Source organism: Schistocerca americana, chromosome 2, assembly GCF_021461395.2.
Source record: "Schistocerca americana isolate TAMUIC-IGC-003095 chromosome 2, iqSchAmer2.1, whole genome shotgun sequence".
In the NCBI taxonomy this organism is placed as follows: Eukaryota; Metazoa; Arthropoda; class Insecta; order Orthoptera; family Acrididae; genus Schistocerca; species Schistocerca americana.
Window position 1 is genome coordinate 93,046,829 of NC_060120.1, and position 17,744 is coordinate 93,064,572.

The 17,744-nt window shown below is 44.4% G+C and overlaps 1 protein-coding gene across 1 annotated transcript in view; it reads right to left on the reverse strand.

Moving 5' to 3' along the window:
- LOC124593803 (chaoptin-like) overlaps positions 1 to 12,262 on the reverse strand; it is a 173,329-nt gene extending 161,067 nt beyond the window's left edge. The window contains exon 1 of the mRNA XM_047132151.1: positions 12,141 to 12,262. Within this exon, the coding sequence (XP_046988107.1) occupies positions 12,141 to 12,261 (121 nt within the window). The 5' untranslated portion in view covers position 12,262. The remainder of the gene's footprint in view (positions 1 to 12,140) is intronic.
- Between the last annotated feature and the right edge of the window lie 5,482 nt (positions 12,263 to 17,744).

A 17,744-nucleotide genomic window follows, 5' to 3' on the forward strand; every position in this document is an offset into this window, starting at 1 on the left:
TTAATATGGATTAATGAGTGTCGTTTTCGTTATTAATTATGTAAGTAATTTAGTACATCATTAGTCTTTGTGGACTATAGCAACTTATTTACAACGAACTTCATTAGGAAATACGTATAAATTAGTCAAAATTCCTATTCCTTAACAGATATCTATAACATGACCTTGGGTGAGCAACATATGTTATTCTTTCAGCACGTTTTTCTGCAATCTCAATATTCTTAAATGTAATAATACTTTAACAACAGCCAATACATTGCTATTCTTTTGTTAGGCAACCAGTTTCGGCGTTCTTGAAGGTGAGCTACCCAAGAACATTATTCCACATGAGATTGTTTAATGAAAATACACAATTTAGGTTAGCTTACAGATTTGTCTCTCTCTCCAAAATTTTCATTGATTCAAGTGAAAATGTAGCTGAACTGAGTTGTTTTACAAGTTAAAAACGCGTTTTTACCAGTTTAAATGCTCTTCAGTATGGATATCTAATAATTCTGAAGTTTTCACCATAACTATTATTTTCTGACATGTGTCGCTGTACGTCCATATGTGCAAATCTGAATAAATTGTACTTTTTGGGGATTACTACCACTTATAGGAAACCACACAATAATACTTTCTGGAACATTATTTACCATTTACCCTGCTGATGTATGTACATCTGGATTGCTTACTATACGTTTGCCCTTTCCAAACACAACTAATTCTGCTTATTGTATACCAGATAAAAATTGTTTATTTATATCACAAAAGATAGTGGACGTACGACTGCGACTTGTGGAACCCTGTAGCTGAATTGTTCTTGCAAAGGGAATCTGCCACGTTTATACTGGTTGATATATTGAGTACAATTTTATTTATTCCTCTGGCTAGAAACTATTGATTTACTATATCTTCAATCGCGTAAAATCTGTACATATAAGAGGATATTGTGATTCACACAGTCTGAGGCCTGACATAGATGATGCACAATACCAACCGATGCCATTTTGTTATTACTTTGGAGATAGATATATATAAATCATCCACAATTTCTGCTTTTGTGTTGTGTAACTGTTCACAGAAAGTATTATATTCTCATTAAAACGTAGGGTTAACGAGTTAGCAAATAATTTACCAGTGGCAAAAGAGTGGTAAAATGATCTAATTAATAGCTCTGAACCGTGTTGACTTCTCTTAGACGATGTCAGGGGTACATTCGGCCCTGAATTCCAGTTTATTGATGCACAGTGCAGGTGGAGGACCCTTGGGACGAGAAGACTGGACTGCCCGCTTCACCGACTTAAATCCCATCGACAACTTGTGGAATGCGTGGGGGGGGGGGGGGGGGGGGGGAATTCGTGCAGTACGTCCACAGGCGCCAACACTATCCACCTGTAGTTAACAGTCATGCTGGAGGAATGGAACGCCCTACCACGAGACCTCCTGATCAACCTCGTGGTCATCAAGGCAACATGTCGCAGAATATGTACTGCTATCTGTGATCAGACACCCTATTAAGAACGACGTCCATCTTTCGTCCTAGGGACCATCATAAAACGCTGTGACCTTTGTATAATAATCATCTTTGACTAAAAGTGTTATTTCTGTCCGCATTACCGGCTATCTCATTCTGTTATTTACTGTAGATTACAGTTCTTTGTATGTATGGTCCAAGTTTCATCGAGCTACACTACTGGCCATTAAAATTGCTACACCACGAATATGTCGTGCTACACAAGAGAAATTTAACCGACAGGAAGAAGATGCTGTGATATGCAAATGACCAGCTTTTCAGAGGATTCACACAAGGTTGGCACCGGTGGTGACACCTACAACGTGCTGACATGAGGAAAGTTTCCAACCGATTTCTCAAACAGCAGTTGACCGGCGTTGCCTGGTGAAACGTTGTTGTGATGCCTCGTGTAAGGAGGAGAAATGCGTACTATCACGTTCCCGACTTTGATAAAGGTCGGATTGTAGCCTCTCACCATTGCGGTTTATCGTATCCCGACATTGCTGCTCGCGTTGGTCGACGTCCAATAACTGCTAGCAGAATATGGAATCAGTGGGTTCAGGAGAGTAATACCGAACGCCATGCTGGAGCCCAATGACCTCGTATCACTAGCTGTCGAGATGGCAGGCATCTTATCCGCATGGCTGTAACGGATCGTGCAACCACGTGTCGATCCCTGAGTCAACAGATGGGGACATTTGCAAGACAACAACCATCTGGACGAACAGTTCGACGACGTTTGCATCAGCATGGACTATGGGCTCGGAGCCTATGGCTGCGATCACCCTTGATACTGCATCACTGACAGGAGCGCATGCGATGGTGTACTCAACGACGAACCTGGGTGCACGAATGGCAAAACGTTATTTTTTCGGATGAATCGAGGCTCTGTTTACAGCATCATGCCGGTCGCATCCGTGTTTGGCGACATCGCGGTGAACGCACATTAGAGGCATGCATTCGTCATCACCATACTGGCGTATCACCATGCGTGATGGTATGGGGTGCCATTGGTTACACGTCTCGGTCACCTCTTGTTCGCACTGACGGCACTTTAAACAGTAGACGTTACATTTCAGATGTGTTAAGACCCGTGGCTCTACCCTTCATTCGATCCCGGCGAAACCCTACATTTCAGCAGGATAATGCACGACCGCATGTTGCAGGTCCTGTACGGGCCTTTCTGGATACAGAAAATGTTCTACTGCTGCCCTGGCCATCACATTCTCCATTCCCTCACCAATTGAAAACGTCTGGTCAATGATGGCCGAGCAACTGGCTCGTCACAATACACCAGCCACTACTCTTGGTGAACAGTGGTATAGTGTTGAAGGTGCATGGGCAGCTGTACCTGTACACGCCATCCAAGCTCTGTTTGACTCAATGCCCAGACGTATTCAGGTCGTTATTACGGCTAGAGGTGGTTGTTCTGTGTACTGATTTCTCAGGATCTCTGCACCCATATTGCGTGAAAATGTAATCATATTTAAGTTTTAGTATAATGTATTTGTCCAATGACTACCCGTTTATCATCTGCATATGTTCTTGGTGTATCAATTTTAATAGCCAGTAGAGTATTTTAAATGACAGTGATATATGATGTGAAAATTACTTTCACCCTTTATCTTTGAATACCATTGTACTATGGTTGACATTTTTCATAGTTCTGTGCATGAGATTTGCAATTTAGTCTTACGTGTATGAGGCTTAGATCAATGGTGGCAGTGTCTAAATGTCATGTCGGACTTGGCAAATTTCTCCCCTGATGATAAACCAGTCTGACGCCCATTGGACGTGATCTGTTATGGTAAAAGGCACTGTGTCTATGGCAAGAAATTAGTTTACTTATTACAGTATTTTTTCTGTTCGTACATTGGTTACAATATGAACTGCGTGTCACAGCACAATTTGATATTTTCTCTAATTTTGTGTCGGCCCAATTTTGTGTTGACATTTTGTCGGATATTGTCTCCAGGTGTATGATGACGGTTTTTTGTCAACTACATTGTCGATACCATCACAATGTCCATTGCCACCGATGCCGCTACCGAAGTGCTGATATCGTGCCCACGACGCATCTACTCATGAAATGGAGGCGTCATTCACTATAGTCTTTTAACGGAATAACCGTTCCCCTGATCTTTGTCCATGAATTTGATATTAGTTTTTAAATGAATGTCATTTCTACAAAATATCGATATTTCAGATGTACTGCTACGATCTTTATACGTAATGGTGTATGCAACTTACCGTCTGTACCTAAGTACGGGTTACTGTTAGTATTTCAGTATTATTATGTGATTTCACTTGCGTAATATGGCCGGGAGCACCTCATATGCAATTGCAGCGGTGTTGGGACGCAAGCCTGGCGATAAGGAAGTTGGGAACTGCGAAGACCGGCCTCGTGTAGTTGCGAGTCGCGTTGCGTGACCGGCGCACGTTACAGCCAGGCGTAACGAATCAGCAGCAGCACTGGTGCGTGGCGGCGACTCGCGTGCTCGTGCGTGCCGCCTCATTAGCGCAGGCCGACAGCCTTCTGCCGGCGTGCGCGGAGCCACCCACACGTTTAGCGCTCGTGCAACGTACTCTGCGTAGTATGGCCGCGTTGCTCGCATAGCTAAGAAACTTCCAAACGTACATATCGATCATAATTGGCACATGGAAACATTCTGGCCATGTACCCGAATGTACCCCTGACAAGACGCATGGTGGGAAACATTACAGTGTCACAATAATGTTCACTGCAAGTCTACTGCGTTCAGAGATTTGGAGGACTGTAGCCGATGCAACATCATGGGTCCCACACCATAACACCGGGATCAACAAAACGTTCGTGTTCGACGATGTTCCTGGATCCATTACTTGTTCCAAATCTCATCACATGAAGGTTCGTCCACAATCACTACTCAAGCAGAATCTGCTCTCATTCGAGTAGTGGATACGAATTCTCTCCTTCTTGGTCTAGTCCCTACACTCTGGCACCAGCGCACATCTTTCTATGTATGGCCCTAGTTTCATTGAGCTATGTTACTTGGCAGTGATACAGCTTTCGGAAGTTACCTGCGTTCTTAAGTTTTGTACACCAGTGTACTATAAAGACCTTAATCAACAGATAGGAGCCAGTAAGCGCGGACCACCAGTCGACGTCATAACGGTATCAGGTACTTTAAGACACCTTAACAGATAATTTTCGAATTCAGTTATATATACAAGAACCACAGCCTGCAGCACAGATTATCCTAAAAAGAATCAGATCTATGACTCGGCAACTATTTTCAGAATTTTACGTTACATTTGTTCAAAGATAATAAACTATGTGGCAATGTCTTAGCCTTCGAAGTTAGCTCACAGCAAACACTATTAAAATAGGTTGCGGCGAGTTGAGGTTGAGGAATAATATGACACTAAGGTAATGTATTGCTATGCTGTTGGAATGGGAGGAAGGGGAGGGGGAGGGATTAGGTAATGTTTGCCTGGAAGGTGAAAAGTGATGTAGAAATGGAGATTGGAACTGGAAGGAGCCAGTATATATTGGGATGAAGATTCCAGCCTTGATATAAGGAAAGGATATGGCAGATAAGGCTGTAAAGCCGGCCGGTGTGGCCGTGCGGTTCTAGGCGCTACAGTCTGGAACCGCGTGACCGCTACGGTCGCAGGTTCGAATCCTGCCTCAGGCATGGAGGTGTGTGATGTCCTTAGGTTAGTTAGGTTTAAGTAGTTCTAAGTTCTAGGGGACTGATGACCACAGATTTTTAAGTCCCATAGTGCTCAGAGCCATTTGAACCATTTAAGGCTGTAAGACAGATCAGGAAGAGGAAGCGGTCGTTTCATTGACTCGATTGACTCGATCTGAAAATATGGCAATGAAGGGAGCACTGGATATGTTGGTATTGGGGCTACAGAAAAGAATAGTAGTGGACCGTAGAGTACTGAGGAAACAATTGGTATTCAATCAACAATTTGGCGGGATGTATGTAATTCCGTCTACAAGGGACCTTGCGGTGAATAAAACCAGGGATGAAATTTCGAAGGTAAATTAAAGTTCTGGAATGACATTGTAATACGGTCGCACATAGCAAGGAACATGAAGGAACGGTTGGAAGGAATGGATAGTGTCTTGAAAAGAGGCTACATAGTAGAGAGGATATAATATGCGGAGTGGATATAGCAAGATAAGCATTTTTGAAGAGACACGTCACATAAATGTAATAGTGTTAGTAAGTATATGCCTGGAGTGTAGCATTACGAGGGTGTGAAACGTGGACGATAAGCAGCTACGAGAAGAAGAGAATACGAACTATCGAAATGTTGTTCTTTACCGTATTGCGGAAGATTAGATGTGTGGATTATGTATCTATTGAAAAAGTTATAAATCTAACTGGGGAAGAAAGTAATTTAGGGCACAACTTGACGAAACGAAGGGATCGTTTAATGGGATACATTAGAAAGTATAAAAAATTGTAAAGTTTGGTAGTGGAGGGTAGTCTGTAGAGGTGAAAGTTGTAGAAGGAGACCAAGAGACGAACCCACTAACCCCGTACAAATGGATGCAACTTTCAGCCACTGTTCAGAGATAAAGTGGCTTGCACAAGGCAGACTATCGTAGAGTGTAGCATCAAAACATTGTTGGAAATGGAAATGCAGTGTGACTAGGGCCTCCCGTCGGGTAGACCGTTTGAATGGTGCAAGTCTTTCGAGTTGACGCCACGTCGGCGACTTGCGTGTCGATGGGGATGGAATGATGGTGATAAGGACAACACAACACCCAGTCCCTGAGCGGAGGAAATCTCCGACCCAGCTGGGAATCGAATCTGGGCGGTTAGTTATGACATTCCGTCGCGCTGACCACTCAATTACCAGGTTCGGATATTGTTGCAAATGAATCCATAGCAAGCGGGGAAACAACATAGGATTTGAAAGAATTTTGAGGCAATTGACGAGAGGAGGGTGTTTTATCAAATTTTAGAGGATACATGTAGAACACTGAAAACAGATACGGAAGGAGAGGCGGACTTCATGTCATTAACTGACTTTGAAGAGATAGTAAAATTTTGTGGTAGCTGAATCCAGAAGGATTACAATGGGCCACGTAAAGTGTCTTTAGGTGTAGTGAAGGACAGAATTTCGGGCAGTGCGTGATGGGAACTGACGGAAATGCAAGCGCACGCGTCTAATCGCGACAACTATGAAATATGCAAGGGTCGGTTTTGACAGCAGCGCCTTGTATTAACAGAAATAGCGCATTTGACTCCCCAGTGCGAGAAGTTTTACCTTTTTGCATAAAAAATGGGTAAGCAAAATGATTATGTACCATAAGAACCCGAATATTTTCAGGAAGTTCAATTCACACTGACACTTCAACGGAATCGGGGAATGTGAATGATATGAGCGTATACAAGAGATTTTAAAACTTAAATGGATACTCTCTCATGAGGATGAAGAAGAGGAAGAAAAATCATGTGAATGTCCGTTTACAATGAGATATAAACGTGTGCTACATTTATCGAAGTCATAGAGCCCCTTAACATGTCGTGATTTAATAAAAGAATTTTTTCGTAGCTGCTACTGAGCCTTTATGTCCACTTCAGGTAGAAGAATTTCACGAACTGCCGTTATCGGACATGACAATCATTGGTAGCACACAGGATATTGGAGACGACGCTCAGAGCCAGCTTGGAAAGTATTTGGAAAGGGCTTGTTGAAAATTCTTTAGCGCTCTATTGAAGTGAAAATATCGCAGGCAGAAAGCTTGTTGTGACATTCATAACAGCGTTGAGGAAAAGGGTAAAAGTATAAGTCTGTCATGGAATTTATTAGTTTATATGTCTTCAAATACAACACCATTCGTGATGGGAAAAATGCTGGTGCGCAAACCTAAAGGAGGAAAGTAACTTTCGCATGATGTCTCACTGCCAAGAAACTTAGCTCCATGAAACTTGAGCCCTAAATAAAAGAGCTCTTGGAACCAGACGATATTCAGCAACCAGACTGACCTGTCAATTCCACTGACATAAATCCCATCAAACACGCGGGGAGGGGGACGGAAGGGTCCGTTGGGGTGACGTACTGAAGCACGTCCGCATGCATCAGTTACCAGCTCTTGTCCACGCGAAAGTGGTGGAATGGAACGCCCTACCACAACCTCGTGGCCAGCGTGGGAGAATGTTGCAGAACATGTATTGCCGACCGCGAAGATCACAGAGTCTATTAAGATCCATCTCCGCCCCCCTTTTGTAACCTCCGGGGGACCATCATGAACTACGATGACTTCAGTGTAATTATTGCATTTGAATAGAAGTGTCATTTCTGTTCATCTAGTTGAGTACCTCTTTCAGTTACATTGTGTACTACGATGGGCGTTCAGTGCGTCGTGCAACACTTTCTTTCTCTGTCGATTTCAGTTGAAAAATTGCAGAATTTACTGTGAGACACTGTGGAATATTTCCCCTTCAGCCCCCATAGTTTCAACACGCTCCGCTCCGATGCGTACCGGCGCTATACGTAGCTTCCAAAATGGCGTCTGTAGCGAAGGTGCTCTGCAAGCAGAAAGCTGTCATTCACTCCCCTTTGCTGGAAAACCAGATCGTCGCAGATATTCATAGGCACTTGCAGAGTGTTTACGGAGATCCAGCAGTGAAAAATATATCAGGCTGAGTCGTAGGCCGAAGAGTCTCTCATCACTGCAACAAGGTCGCGCAAACATGTCCGATTTCCCTCATGCCGACTGGCCGCAACCGTGTAACTCCTGCAATGTGGGAAAGTTCCGATACTCTCATTCTAGGTGATCGACGGATCGCAATCAGACACCTGGTTTCTTAACTTGACGTTTTGAAGCTAGAGTTGACACACTCTTCCAACAGTTGGGGTATTCAAAGGTGGGTTCCTCGCTGGCCAATACAAGAACATAAAGAGCAGCGAAGGACCACCCATGCGGAACCGCTTACACGTTATGAGGCTGCCCGTGACAATTTTCTGTCGAACATCGACACAGGTGATGAAACATGGGTTCACCACTTTGAAGCGAAAACAAAACATCAATCCATGTAGTGGTGCTACACCACCTCTGCTCTGAAGAAAAAGCTCGCAGTCACACCCTCAGCCGGTAAAGTCTTGACGACAGTCTTCTGCGACTCTGAAGGGCTTATTCTCTTTGATATCCTCCCCCATAATGTAACGATCAACTTTGAAGTGTATTGTGCTGCTCTCAGGCAACTGTTCATGGCTACAAAAATGCAAATGAACTTCCCTCCATTCGTAGTAACGCAAGGCCACACACAAGTCTCTGCACCCGAGAGGAACTCACAAACCTTCAATGAACTGTTCTTCCTCATGGTCCCTACACCCCTGATCTCGCACCTTGCTATTTCCATCTGTTTGGCAGAATGAAGGATGCACTCCATGGGAAGCGGTAAGTGGATGATGGGGAGGTTATTGATGCAGCAAGACGTTGACTCCAACGGCGACCAGTAGAGTGGTACGCGCTCATGCAGGCTCTTCCTGTAACGTGGTGCAAGGCCGTTGCACTCAACGAAGATTACGTTGAAAAACAGGGTTTCGCAGCCAAAAGAGTGGAGAATAATTTGGTGTACTGGAATCCGGACTAAAATCAACCTGCTTTCAGAAAAAAATCTATCGCGTTTCTTGTATTGTATTGTACTGTATTGTATCGTATGTTAACTGGGAGCCTAGAAACGACGGAGAGGCTCCGTCCCTGCCGTAGCCGCAGTGGTCCACAACCCCACGACGACTACCGCAATCCACTTCACCCCTCGGGCCACCCTACACCGAACCAAGGGTTATTTTAATAATCGGTTCGGCCCCCGGTGGTCCCCCCCACCCCCTCCGGGGAACGTCTCACACCAAACGAGTGTAGCCCCTATGTTTACAAGGTAGAGTAATGGTGGTGTAAGCATACGTGGAGAACTTGTTTGCGCAGCAATCGCCGACGTAGTGTAGCTGGGGCAGAATAAGGGGAGCGAGCCCGCATCCGCCATGGAAAATGGAAAACCGCCTAAAAGCCATCCAGAGACTGGCCGGCTCACGGGACCTCGACGCAAGTCCACCAGGTGGATTCGTGCCGGGGACCAGGCGCTCCTTCCCGTCCAGATAATCGCATTACTTACTGAACGCCACTCGTTTAGTGTAACAGTTCCTTCTGTATATGGTCCAAGTTTAATCGAGAAATGCTACTGGGCAGAAAAACATGATGCGAAAGTTATTTTCGTCCTTATGGTTTGCAGGCCTATGTAATTGAAGGTTCTTAGTGCAACAGAATGGCAAAACTGAAAAAGCTTCCATTACGGAATTCCTGCAGATCTAGAGCGTGAAGTACCAGATCTGGAATACGACAGTAAATATAGAGACAATCTAATTGTTTCCCACAATTTCCTTGAGGATCGATTTCCACTTTCATGCAAGTGTCAAAACCACTCCACACTCTATTCCTGTGACGATAAATGAGGTACAGTACTCGCTATTCAATGGCCTTCAGTCGCCGTCTGCTTATGCAGCACGTGTAAGTAGCTTGCTTATATGTTTGTATGTTGGCAGTGCTCTAGGCTGCATTAATATCACAGAGAGCCGTCTATGCCCTCGCTAAGAGACTCTGCGGCTGAAGTAATCGAAGTAATAAGTTAATAGTTAAGAGTGATGGGGGTTAGCAGTGTCAGGGCGGGCGGACGATTTGGACGCATGTCCTTCATGAAGATTTAATGTTGGTTGGAAATGGATTGTAAAATGGTGATTGACGTATTTGCTAATGATTCGGAAACAGAAATATTGACTATTATATAATTTTTGGTTCAAATGGTTCAAATGGCTCTGAGCACTATGGGACTTAACATCTATGGTCATCAGTCCCCTAGAACTTAGAACTACTTAAACCTAACTAACCTAAGGACGTCACACAACACCCAACCATCACGAGACAGAGAAAATCCCTGACCCCGCCGGGAATCGAACCCGGGAACCCGGGCGTGGGAAGCGAGAACGCTACCGCACGACCACGAGATGCGGGCTATAATTTTTGGAACTGGATGTCAATCGATAAGGTAAAATCTGCTAAATACATTGTTTGCTCTGCAACAAAATCTTTCCAATGCTAAGTACATGGCTATTAGTAGTTAGACCCTACAGTAGTTACAATCATTTTATTTAGCTGGTTGTAGTTGCTGCTTGCTGTTACTGCTGTAGTTCGTGTTATGAAGATTCTGTGTGAGGTAAGTGAGTTATGAAAATATGTAGCTTATTGTTAGGATTTCTTCCAATTCAGGGCCATTCTTTTGTCATAATTATTTGAAAAGTCAGCTTGCATTTGTATAGAGGGTGAAAAGTATTTAATCCGACAAGCTCTGGGAGGTTGTAGGGGACATCAAAAATATTTTTCCCTAATGTCATTTTTTCCTACGAGGATTATTTAAACCGTTGGAGGCCGCATTGCGCTCTTCAATTGATAGAGGCCGTATTACGATCTTCAGTAGTTAGAGGGCGTATTACGTTCTTCAGTTGTAGAAACTGCTGTCCACCAGCGTAGTAGTGCATTGCCTGTGTTTACTAATGGAGCGATACACCTGGAGTGAGTACACTGATATGGTTGGTGCGTACTACACAGCGCACCACAACGGACGAGCTGCACAGCGGGCTTATCAACAAAAATATCCTCATCGCCGTATCCCGCATCATACGACCTTTGATGCTGTGTACCAACGTCTGCGTGAGACCAGGTCATTTAGCAGATTACCTGGACAGGGATGCCGTCGCGCGGTAAGAAATCTGGAATTTGAGGAAGCTGTCTTGCAGCATGTGGAGCGGGATCCTTCAATCAGCACTCGTGCAATTGCACGTCACATGGGGACGAATCATACGAATGTAAGAATAGTCCTTAGAGAGCAATTGTTACGTCCACTTCACTTACAGCGTGTCCACAACCTGGAACCAGTTGATTATCCACCCAGAGCACAGTTTTCGCAGTGGTACCTGGAACACTGTGAAATGCATCCTAAATTTCCATCCTCTGTGTTGTTTACCGACGAAGCAACGTTCGGGCTTGATGGAGTCTTGAACATGCACAATTTGCATCTTTGGAGTGAGGACAGCCCACATGCCACAGTTACCTGCGCTCATCAGGTGCGGTTCTTCGTTAATGTGTGGGTCGGTGTTAATTGAGCCTTATCTGCTACCTAGTTGTTGTCTCTTGATCACAAAAAAATGGAAAAGTGTTGTTGGTTTAATCAATTTGTCGCCAGAGAAATCTTCCTCTACCTGTTTAAATACTCCTCATAGGAAAAAATGACATTAGGGAAAAATATTTGTTTTGATGTCCCCTACAACCACCCAGAGCTTGTCGGTTTATATACTTTTCACCCTGTATTTTGGGCCATAAATGAATATGATAAGTTTGAGTAGCAAATTTCGGGGAAAATTCTGTAGGTCAGTAAAATGAAATGATAGAAACAAGCAGTAGTTTCAGAACATTCAGTAGACAGTCGGAAGTTTAAGTAGAAAAACGAGGAAGTTTCCCCTACACAGTTATTTCAACAGCTTCAATTTCAGAAATAAACGCAGAAGTTTCACACGTTTGCTGTGAAACCCTGATGTACGATGAAATGAGACACGAGAGAACACAGATGCCCGGGCGGCGCATTACCTGGCATGGTGGAGAAGGGAACGCCGACGCAGGTGATGTCGCGGAGGCCGTGCAGCGAGGGCGGCGCGCTGAAGCGGACGGTGGGCACGTCGGTGTGGCTGCCGAACTTGCAGGAGCACATGGTGTTGAAGGAGCAGGGCGCCACCTCGTGGGCCTGCGACGGCGCGGGCCCCACCCACAGCGGCAGCAGCAGCAGCAGCGGTAGCGGCAGCAGCGCCGGCCGGCGGGGCGGCGGCCACCGGCTGGGGGCCCCTGGCCGCATCTGCCCAACACGCGCGCGCTCACCACCACTGTGCCCCACGCAGCACCAGGCAAATGAGACAGGCTGACGCACTGTTGTGCATACACAGATGTACACTACTGGCCATTAAAATTGCTACACCAAGAAGAAATGCAAATGATAAACGGGTATTCATTGGACAAATACATTATACTAAAACTTAAATATGATTACATTTTCACCCAATATGGGTGCAGAGATCCAGAGAAATCAGTACACAGAGGAACCACCTCTAGCCGTATAACGGCCTTGATACGCCTGGGCATTGAGTCAAACAGAGCTTGGATGGCGTGTACAGGTACAGTTGCCCAAGCAACTTCAACACCATACCACAGTTCATCAAGAGTAGTGACTGGCGTATTGTGACGAGCCATTTGCTCGGCCACCAATGACCAGATGTTTTCCATTGGTGAGAGATTTGGAGAATGTGCTGGCCAGGGTAGCAGTCGAACATTTTCTGTATCCAGAAGGGCCCGTACAGGACCTGCAACATGCGGTCGTGCATTATCCTGCTGAAATGTAGGGTTTTGTAAGGATCGAATGAAGAGGAGAGCCACGGGTCGTAACACATCTGAAATTTAACGTCCACTATTCAAAGTGCCGTCAACACGAACAAGAGGTGACCGAGACGAGTAATCAATGGCACCCCATACCATCAAGCCGGGTGATACGTCAGTATGGCGATGACGAATACTCGCTTCCAATGTGCGTACACCGCGATATCGCCAAATACGGATGCGACCATCATGATGCTGTAAACAGAACCTGCATTCATCCGAAAAAATGACGTTTTCCCATTCGTGCATCCAGGTTCGTCGTTGAGTACACCATCGCTGCCGCTCCTGTCCGTGATGCAGCGCCAAGGGTAACCGCAGCCATGGTCTCCGAGCTGATAGCCCATGCTGCTGCAAACGTCGTCTAACTGTTCGTGCAGATGGTTGTTGTCTTGCAAACGTCCCCATCTGTTGACTCAGGGATCGAGACGTAGCTGCACGATCCGTTACAGCCATGCGGGTAAGATGCCTGTCGTCTCGACTGCTAGTGATACGAGGCTGTTGGGATCCTTCACGGCGTTCCATATTACCCTCCAGAACCCACCGATTCCATATTCTGCCAACAGCAGAGCAGCAATGTCGCGATACGTTAAACCGCAATTGCGGTACGCTACAATACGACCTTTATCAGAGTCGGAAACGTGGTGGTACGCATTCCTCCTCCTTACACGAGGCATCACAACAACGTTTCACCAGGCAACGACGGTCAACTGCTGTTTGTGTATGAGAAATCGGTTGGAAACTTTTCTCATGTCAACACGTCGTAGGTGTCGCCACCGGCGCCAACCTTGTGTGAATGCTCTGAAAAACTGATCATTTGCATATCACAGCATCTTCCTCCCGTCGGTTAAGTTTCGCGTCTGTAGCACGTAATCTTCGTGGTGTAGCAATTTTAATGGCCAGTAGTGTAGTTTTGATATAGTCTGCGAAGTGAGTGAAGAAGGTAAGGGCGAAAGCTTGGCGCACATTTGACGACTCTTGGCCCTTCGTTGTTGTCGTGAATTTTGTACAGTGAAGCTTCTTGAAACTTAAGAGGAGATCGTGGTCAGTGCCATAATCCGACTTCTCAGAAACTTTGCTCACGAGAAGTGCAGTCACAATAAGAGAAAGCCTATCTCGGATTATCCTTATAAGCGCGATTTTTCATGCGAACACGACAGACAAAGTTTCTGAATTACTGTCTGTACCTTTCAGTGAGTAAAAAGCTAAACGGAAGCAGGGGTACAATGGCTAGCTTCACGGCTTCATACATTTCCGGCCGGTGTTCGAAACCCGATTATTATTTATTTCACATTTTCATTTATATGCCCATGTCCAAAGAAGATTATTACAGGAATATTTTCGAATGTATACAGAAATAACTTTGTCCCCATTCGTGTATTAATTGTATGTCTTATGAATAAATTCCAAAGAACCAACAAATGAATGGAAGAGTTATCTGGAATTGTTTTCAGTGAAAATGTATCTTGATTGATAATCAATTGTAAGCGCCTGTTTCCGGCAAAATGAACAGTTCTACGTGGTTTGTGAGAAATTACTGTCGACGTGTGAGATCTTCAGTAGTCTTTAACGACGTTTCTTTCCCGAGTGAGATTCATATGAGAAAATTTCAGTGTGGTAAATCCGCATTTTCGCCAAACTCTTTGTATTCCAAATGTTTCTACGATTGGTATAATCCAAGAGAATGCCCCAAATCTTCCTGAGGCATAAGTATAAGAATAAAATACAGTTTTTTCCAGTCTTTGATCATAATAAAAAGTTCTTCAACGATGACCTGTTCCAGTGAGTAATGACCATCTAGAATATAAAAAATATACAACTACTGAGCTGTGTATCTATCAAAACAATACAGCATTTCATATCACGATATACTCTCATACAAACTGGGAAATGTAGGGATAAAATAAGGTAAATCGTACCTGTTTTACTCCATGTCCTAATGTGATAAAGCCATAATGGCATCATCAAAATATATAAATACACTCAGCAAATAGGCCTATTTTACACCATATTTTAGTTCTACGTGACAATGCTTTTCTTTTTTGCAAATCAGAAAGAAGTTAACTTGCAATGTCTTACTGTGGACAGTGTGCAGTCAAGTCCACTTGAAATACGAAGTCGGCGCTACACTCCAGTTGTTCTAATTTTAATTTTGCCCTCTTTTCTCCTTCATAAAGTCAACAACAGCGAGATTTAAATCGAAAAATCGTTCAGGGATTGCAGTAATATACGAAGTCCACATACTCTTCATTCATTTCCTTTGAAAACTGTTGCAACTTAAAATGGAATAATGGGTGCGACTTCACAAATTTTACTATTCATACCGCCAATTTCTTCAGGTGCTCCATGCCTGCAGATTTGGTACAAAGTGCTTATTGATGTACAGAACAACAAATCCCATCTAGGCACTTCAGTCCGGAACCGTGCGACTGCTACGATCGCAGGTTCGAATCTTGCCTCGGGCATGGATGTATGTGCTGTCCTTAGGTTAGTTAGGTTTAAGTAATTCTAAGTTATAGGGGCTGATGACCTCAGATATTAAGTCCCACAGTGCTCAGAGCCACTTAAACCATTTTTTGAAACCCCTTCTGCCGATCGCTGGAATTCTTTGCTCTATCATTGTCATCTAAAAGTTTAAATTCTTTCTGCATGTATTATAATGTCATTTCGTAGCAAATAAGCAGTACCCGTCTCTTATGCCAATTGAGAATTCTCATCCGACTCTTCTCTCCTTCCCATTTATTTTAAAGGAATACCTCGTTTAGTGCAAACAGGCACTGGACCTGTGAACGTCCTTCATATCATGAACAAAAAGGCTAAACAGCGCTGATACCACGATTCTGCCGAACTGAGAGAGTTGTGCCAACCGCAAAATGCCACATCGCAGTGCTAAATCAAATGTCGTGTTGCTCCGGATACTTCCGAGTAGGACCGAACAAAGCCGAATACCGGGTCTGGCCGTGGGCCGCAGGTGGCCCGCACGCATTGCACGTGTGAAGTTTAGCACGCCGTGGCCGGCCATGGTCTTGGAGAATGTGCTGCGTGAGCACTTCTAAACATTTGTCAATCACAGATTAGATTGACGGTGGAACGGAGCATCGTATCTATAGAACATCTGAACAGCCTCCTGGAGTGTGTCAAAAATAGATGCACATCGCATGTTGCTGTTTGCAGCGAACGTACTACTTACTGATAAGTCAGCATGAATGTGATAATTGACATCATAAAATTAACGTTCATTCATTACCTGTTTCGGTCAAGTGATCACTATCAGGTAAAATAAAATTAATTATATCTACTTGTGTAGTATCAGTCTGCATGTGGCGACAAAAAAATTAAGAATAAAAAACCTACTTGCATTAATGAAACACTGGACAGAATTAAAATGCATTACAACTAAGACTTCGGCAGAAGATGATGGGTACGAAACTCATCGAAACGTTGCGATAAGACGACGCCACCAATCGGCTGATAACCCGAGAAGAATTCGTCATTGTTAAACGCCGAGAACGATTGCAATCGCTTGTGTAGACAATGCAATTCATGAGTACCTTCTGAATTTCAAAAGTCAACTGTTCTAAAGCCACAAGTCACACAGAAAGAGGACACTTGTATCCAAGTCGTGATGCACTTTACATGTTCCCAATATGCAGGAAACTTCAATACGGGTGGAAGAGCATGTAAACGCGATTCACTGAAGTCTGTACGACAGTAGCCCGCTTCGAAATTCTGTTCACTGGGTTGCCTATCGGCAGGCGTGAGCCAATTCGATGTGACAGTGCGGAGCGGATGATTTATCAACATTTTGTGATTCGCCTGCCCTCTAGCGAAGCGCTCAGCAAGTACGCTACGGCCCATATACGAGTCGGAACTTGGAGGAATTCCCTATCCACTGACGTGTGTCAGTTTTCTATATGTGTTGCAGTTTTCATATAATCGCTTTTTTGAAACTTTGGTAGTACTTATGAATAATCCTGTATTTAGGTGCCACGTTACTGATATACAGATAACAGACAGAAAAATGCTCTTATCACAGCACAAAAAAAGTCGAAAGGTCCTGGCCAGAATTAGGGATGTAATAGATGGCAAGTAGCTTTTCGACTTATCTGGCAGCTTCAAAGACATTTAGATCTAAACATACTTCACATATACGCTCTTTTTTACTTATTAGTACCCATTTCATGTAATGTAACGCATCGTGTCAAGTAAAGTAACATGATACATCATCTCATGTCACCCAACATGGCATTTGTCACGTCGTGCCATATGACAATATGACACAACATATGAAACTTCCTGGCAGATTAAAACTATGTGCCGGACCGAGACACGAACTCGGGACCTTTGCCTTTCGCGGGCAAGTGCTCTACCACCTGAGGTACCCAAGCACGACTCACGCCCATTCCTCACAGCTTTACTTCTGCCAGTACCTCGTCTCCTACCTTCCAAACTTTACAGAAGCTCTCCTGCGAGAGCACTTGCCCGCGAAAGGCAAAGGTCCCGAGTTCGAGTCTCGGTCCGGCACACAGTTTTAATCTGCCCGGAAGTTTCATATCAGCGCACACTCCGCTGCAGAGTGAAAATCTCATTATGACACAATGTGTTCCTTGTGATATTATATACACTGTACTATGGTTGGCGGACCTTCTGGATTTTGGGCACATGATCACGAACTGTAGCCTATAAACTGCGATATGCAGGAGTGCCAATACCTCGCGAATAAGAGAGCTCACTCCGCTGAGGAAGTAAGGCTAACTCGTTAAAAAGCCC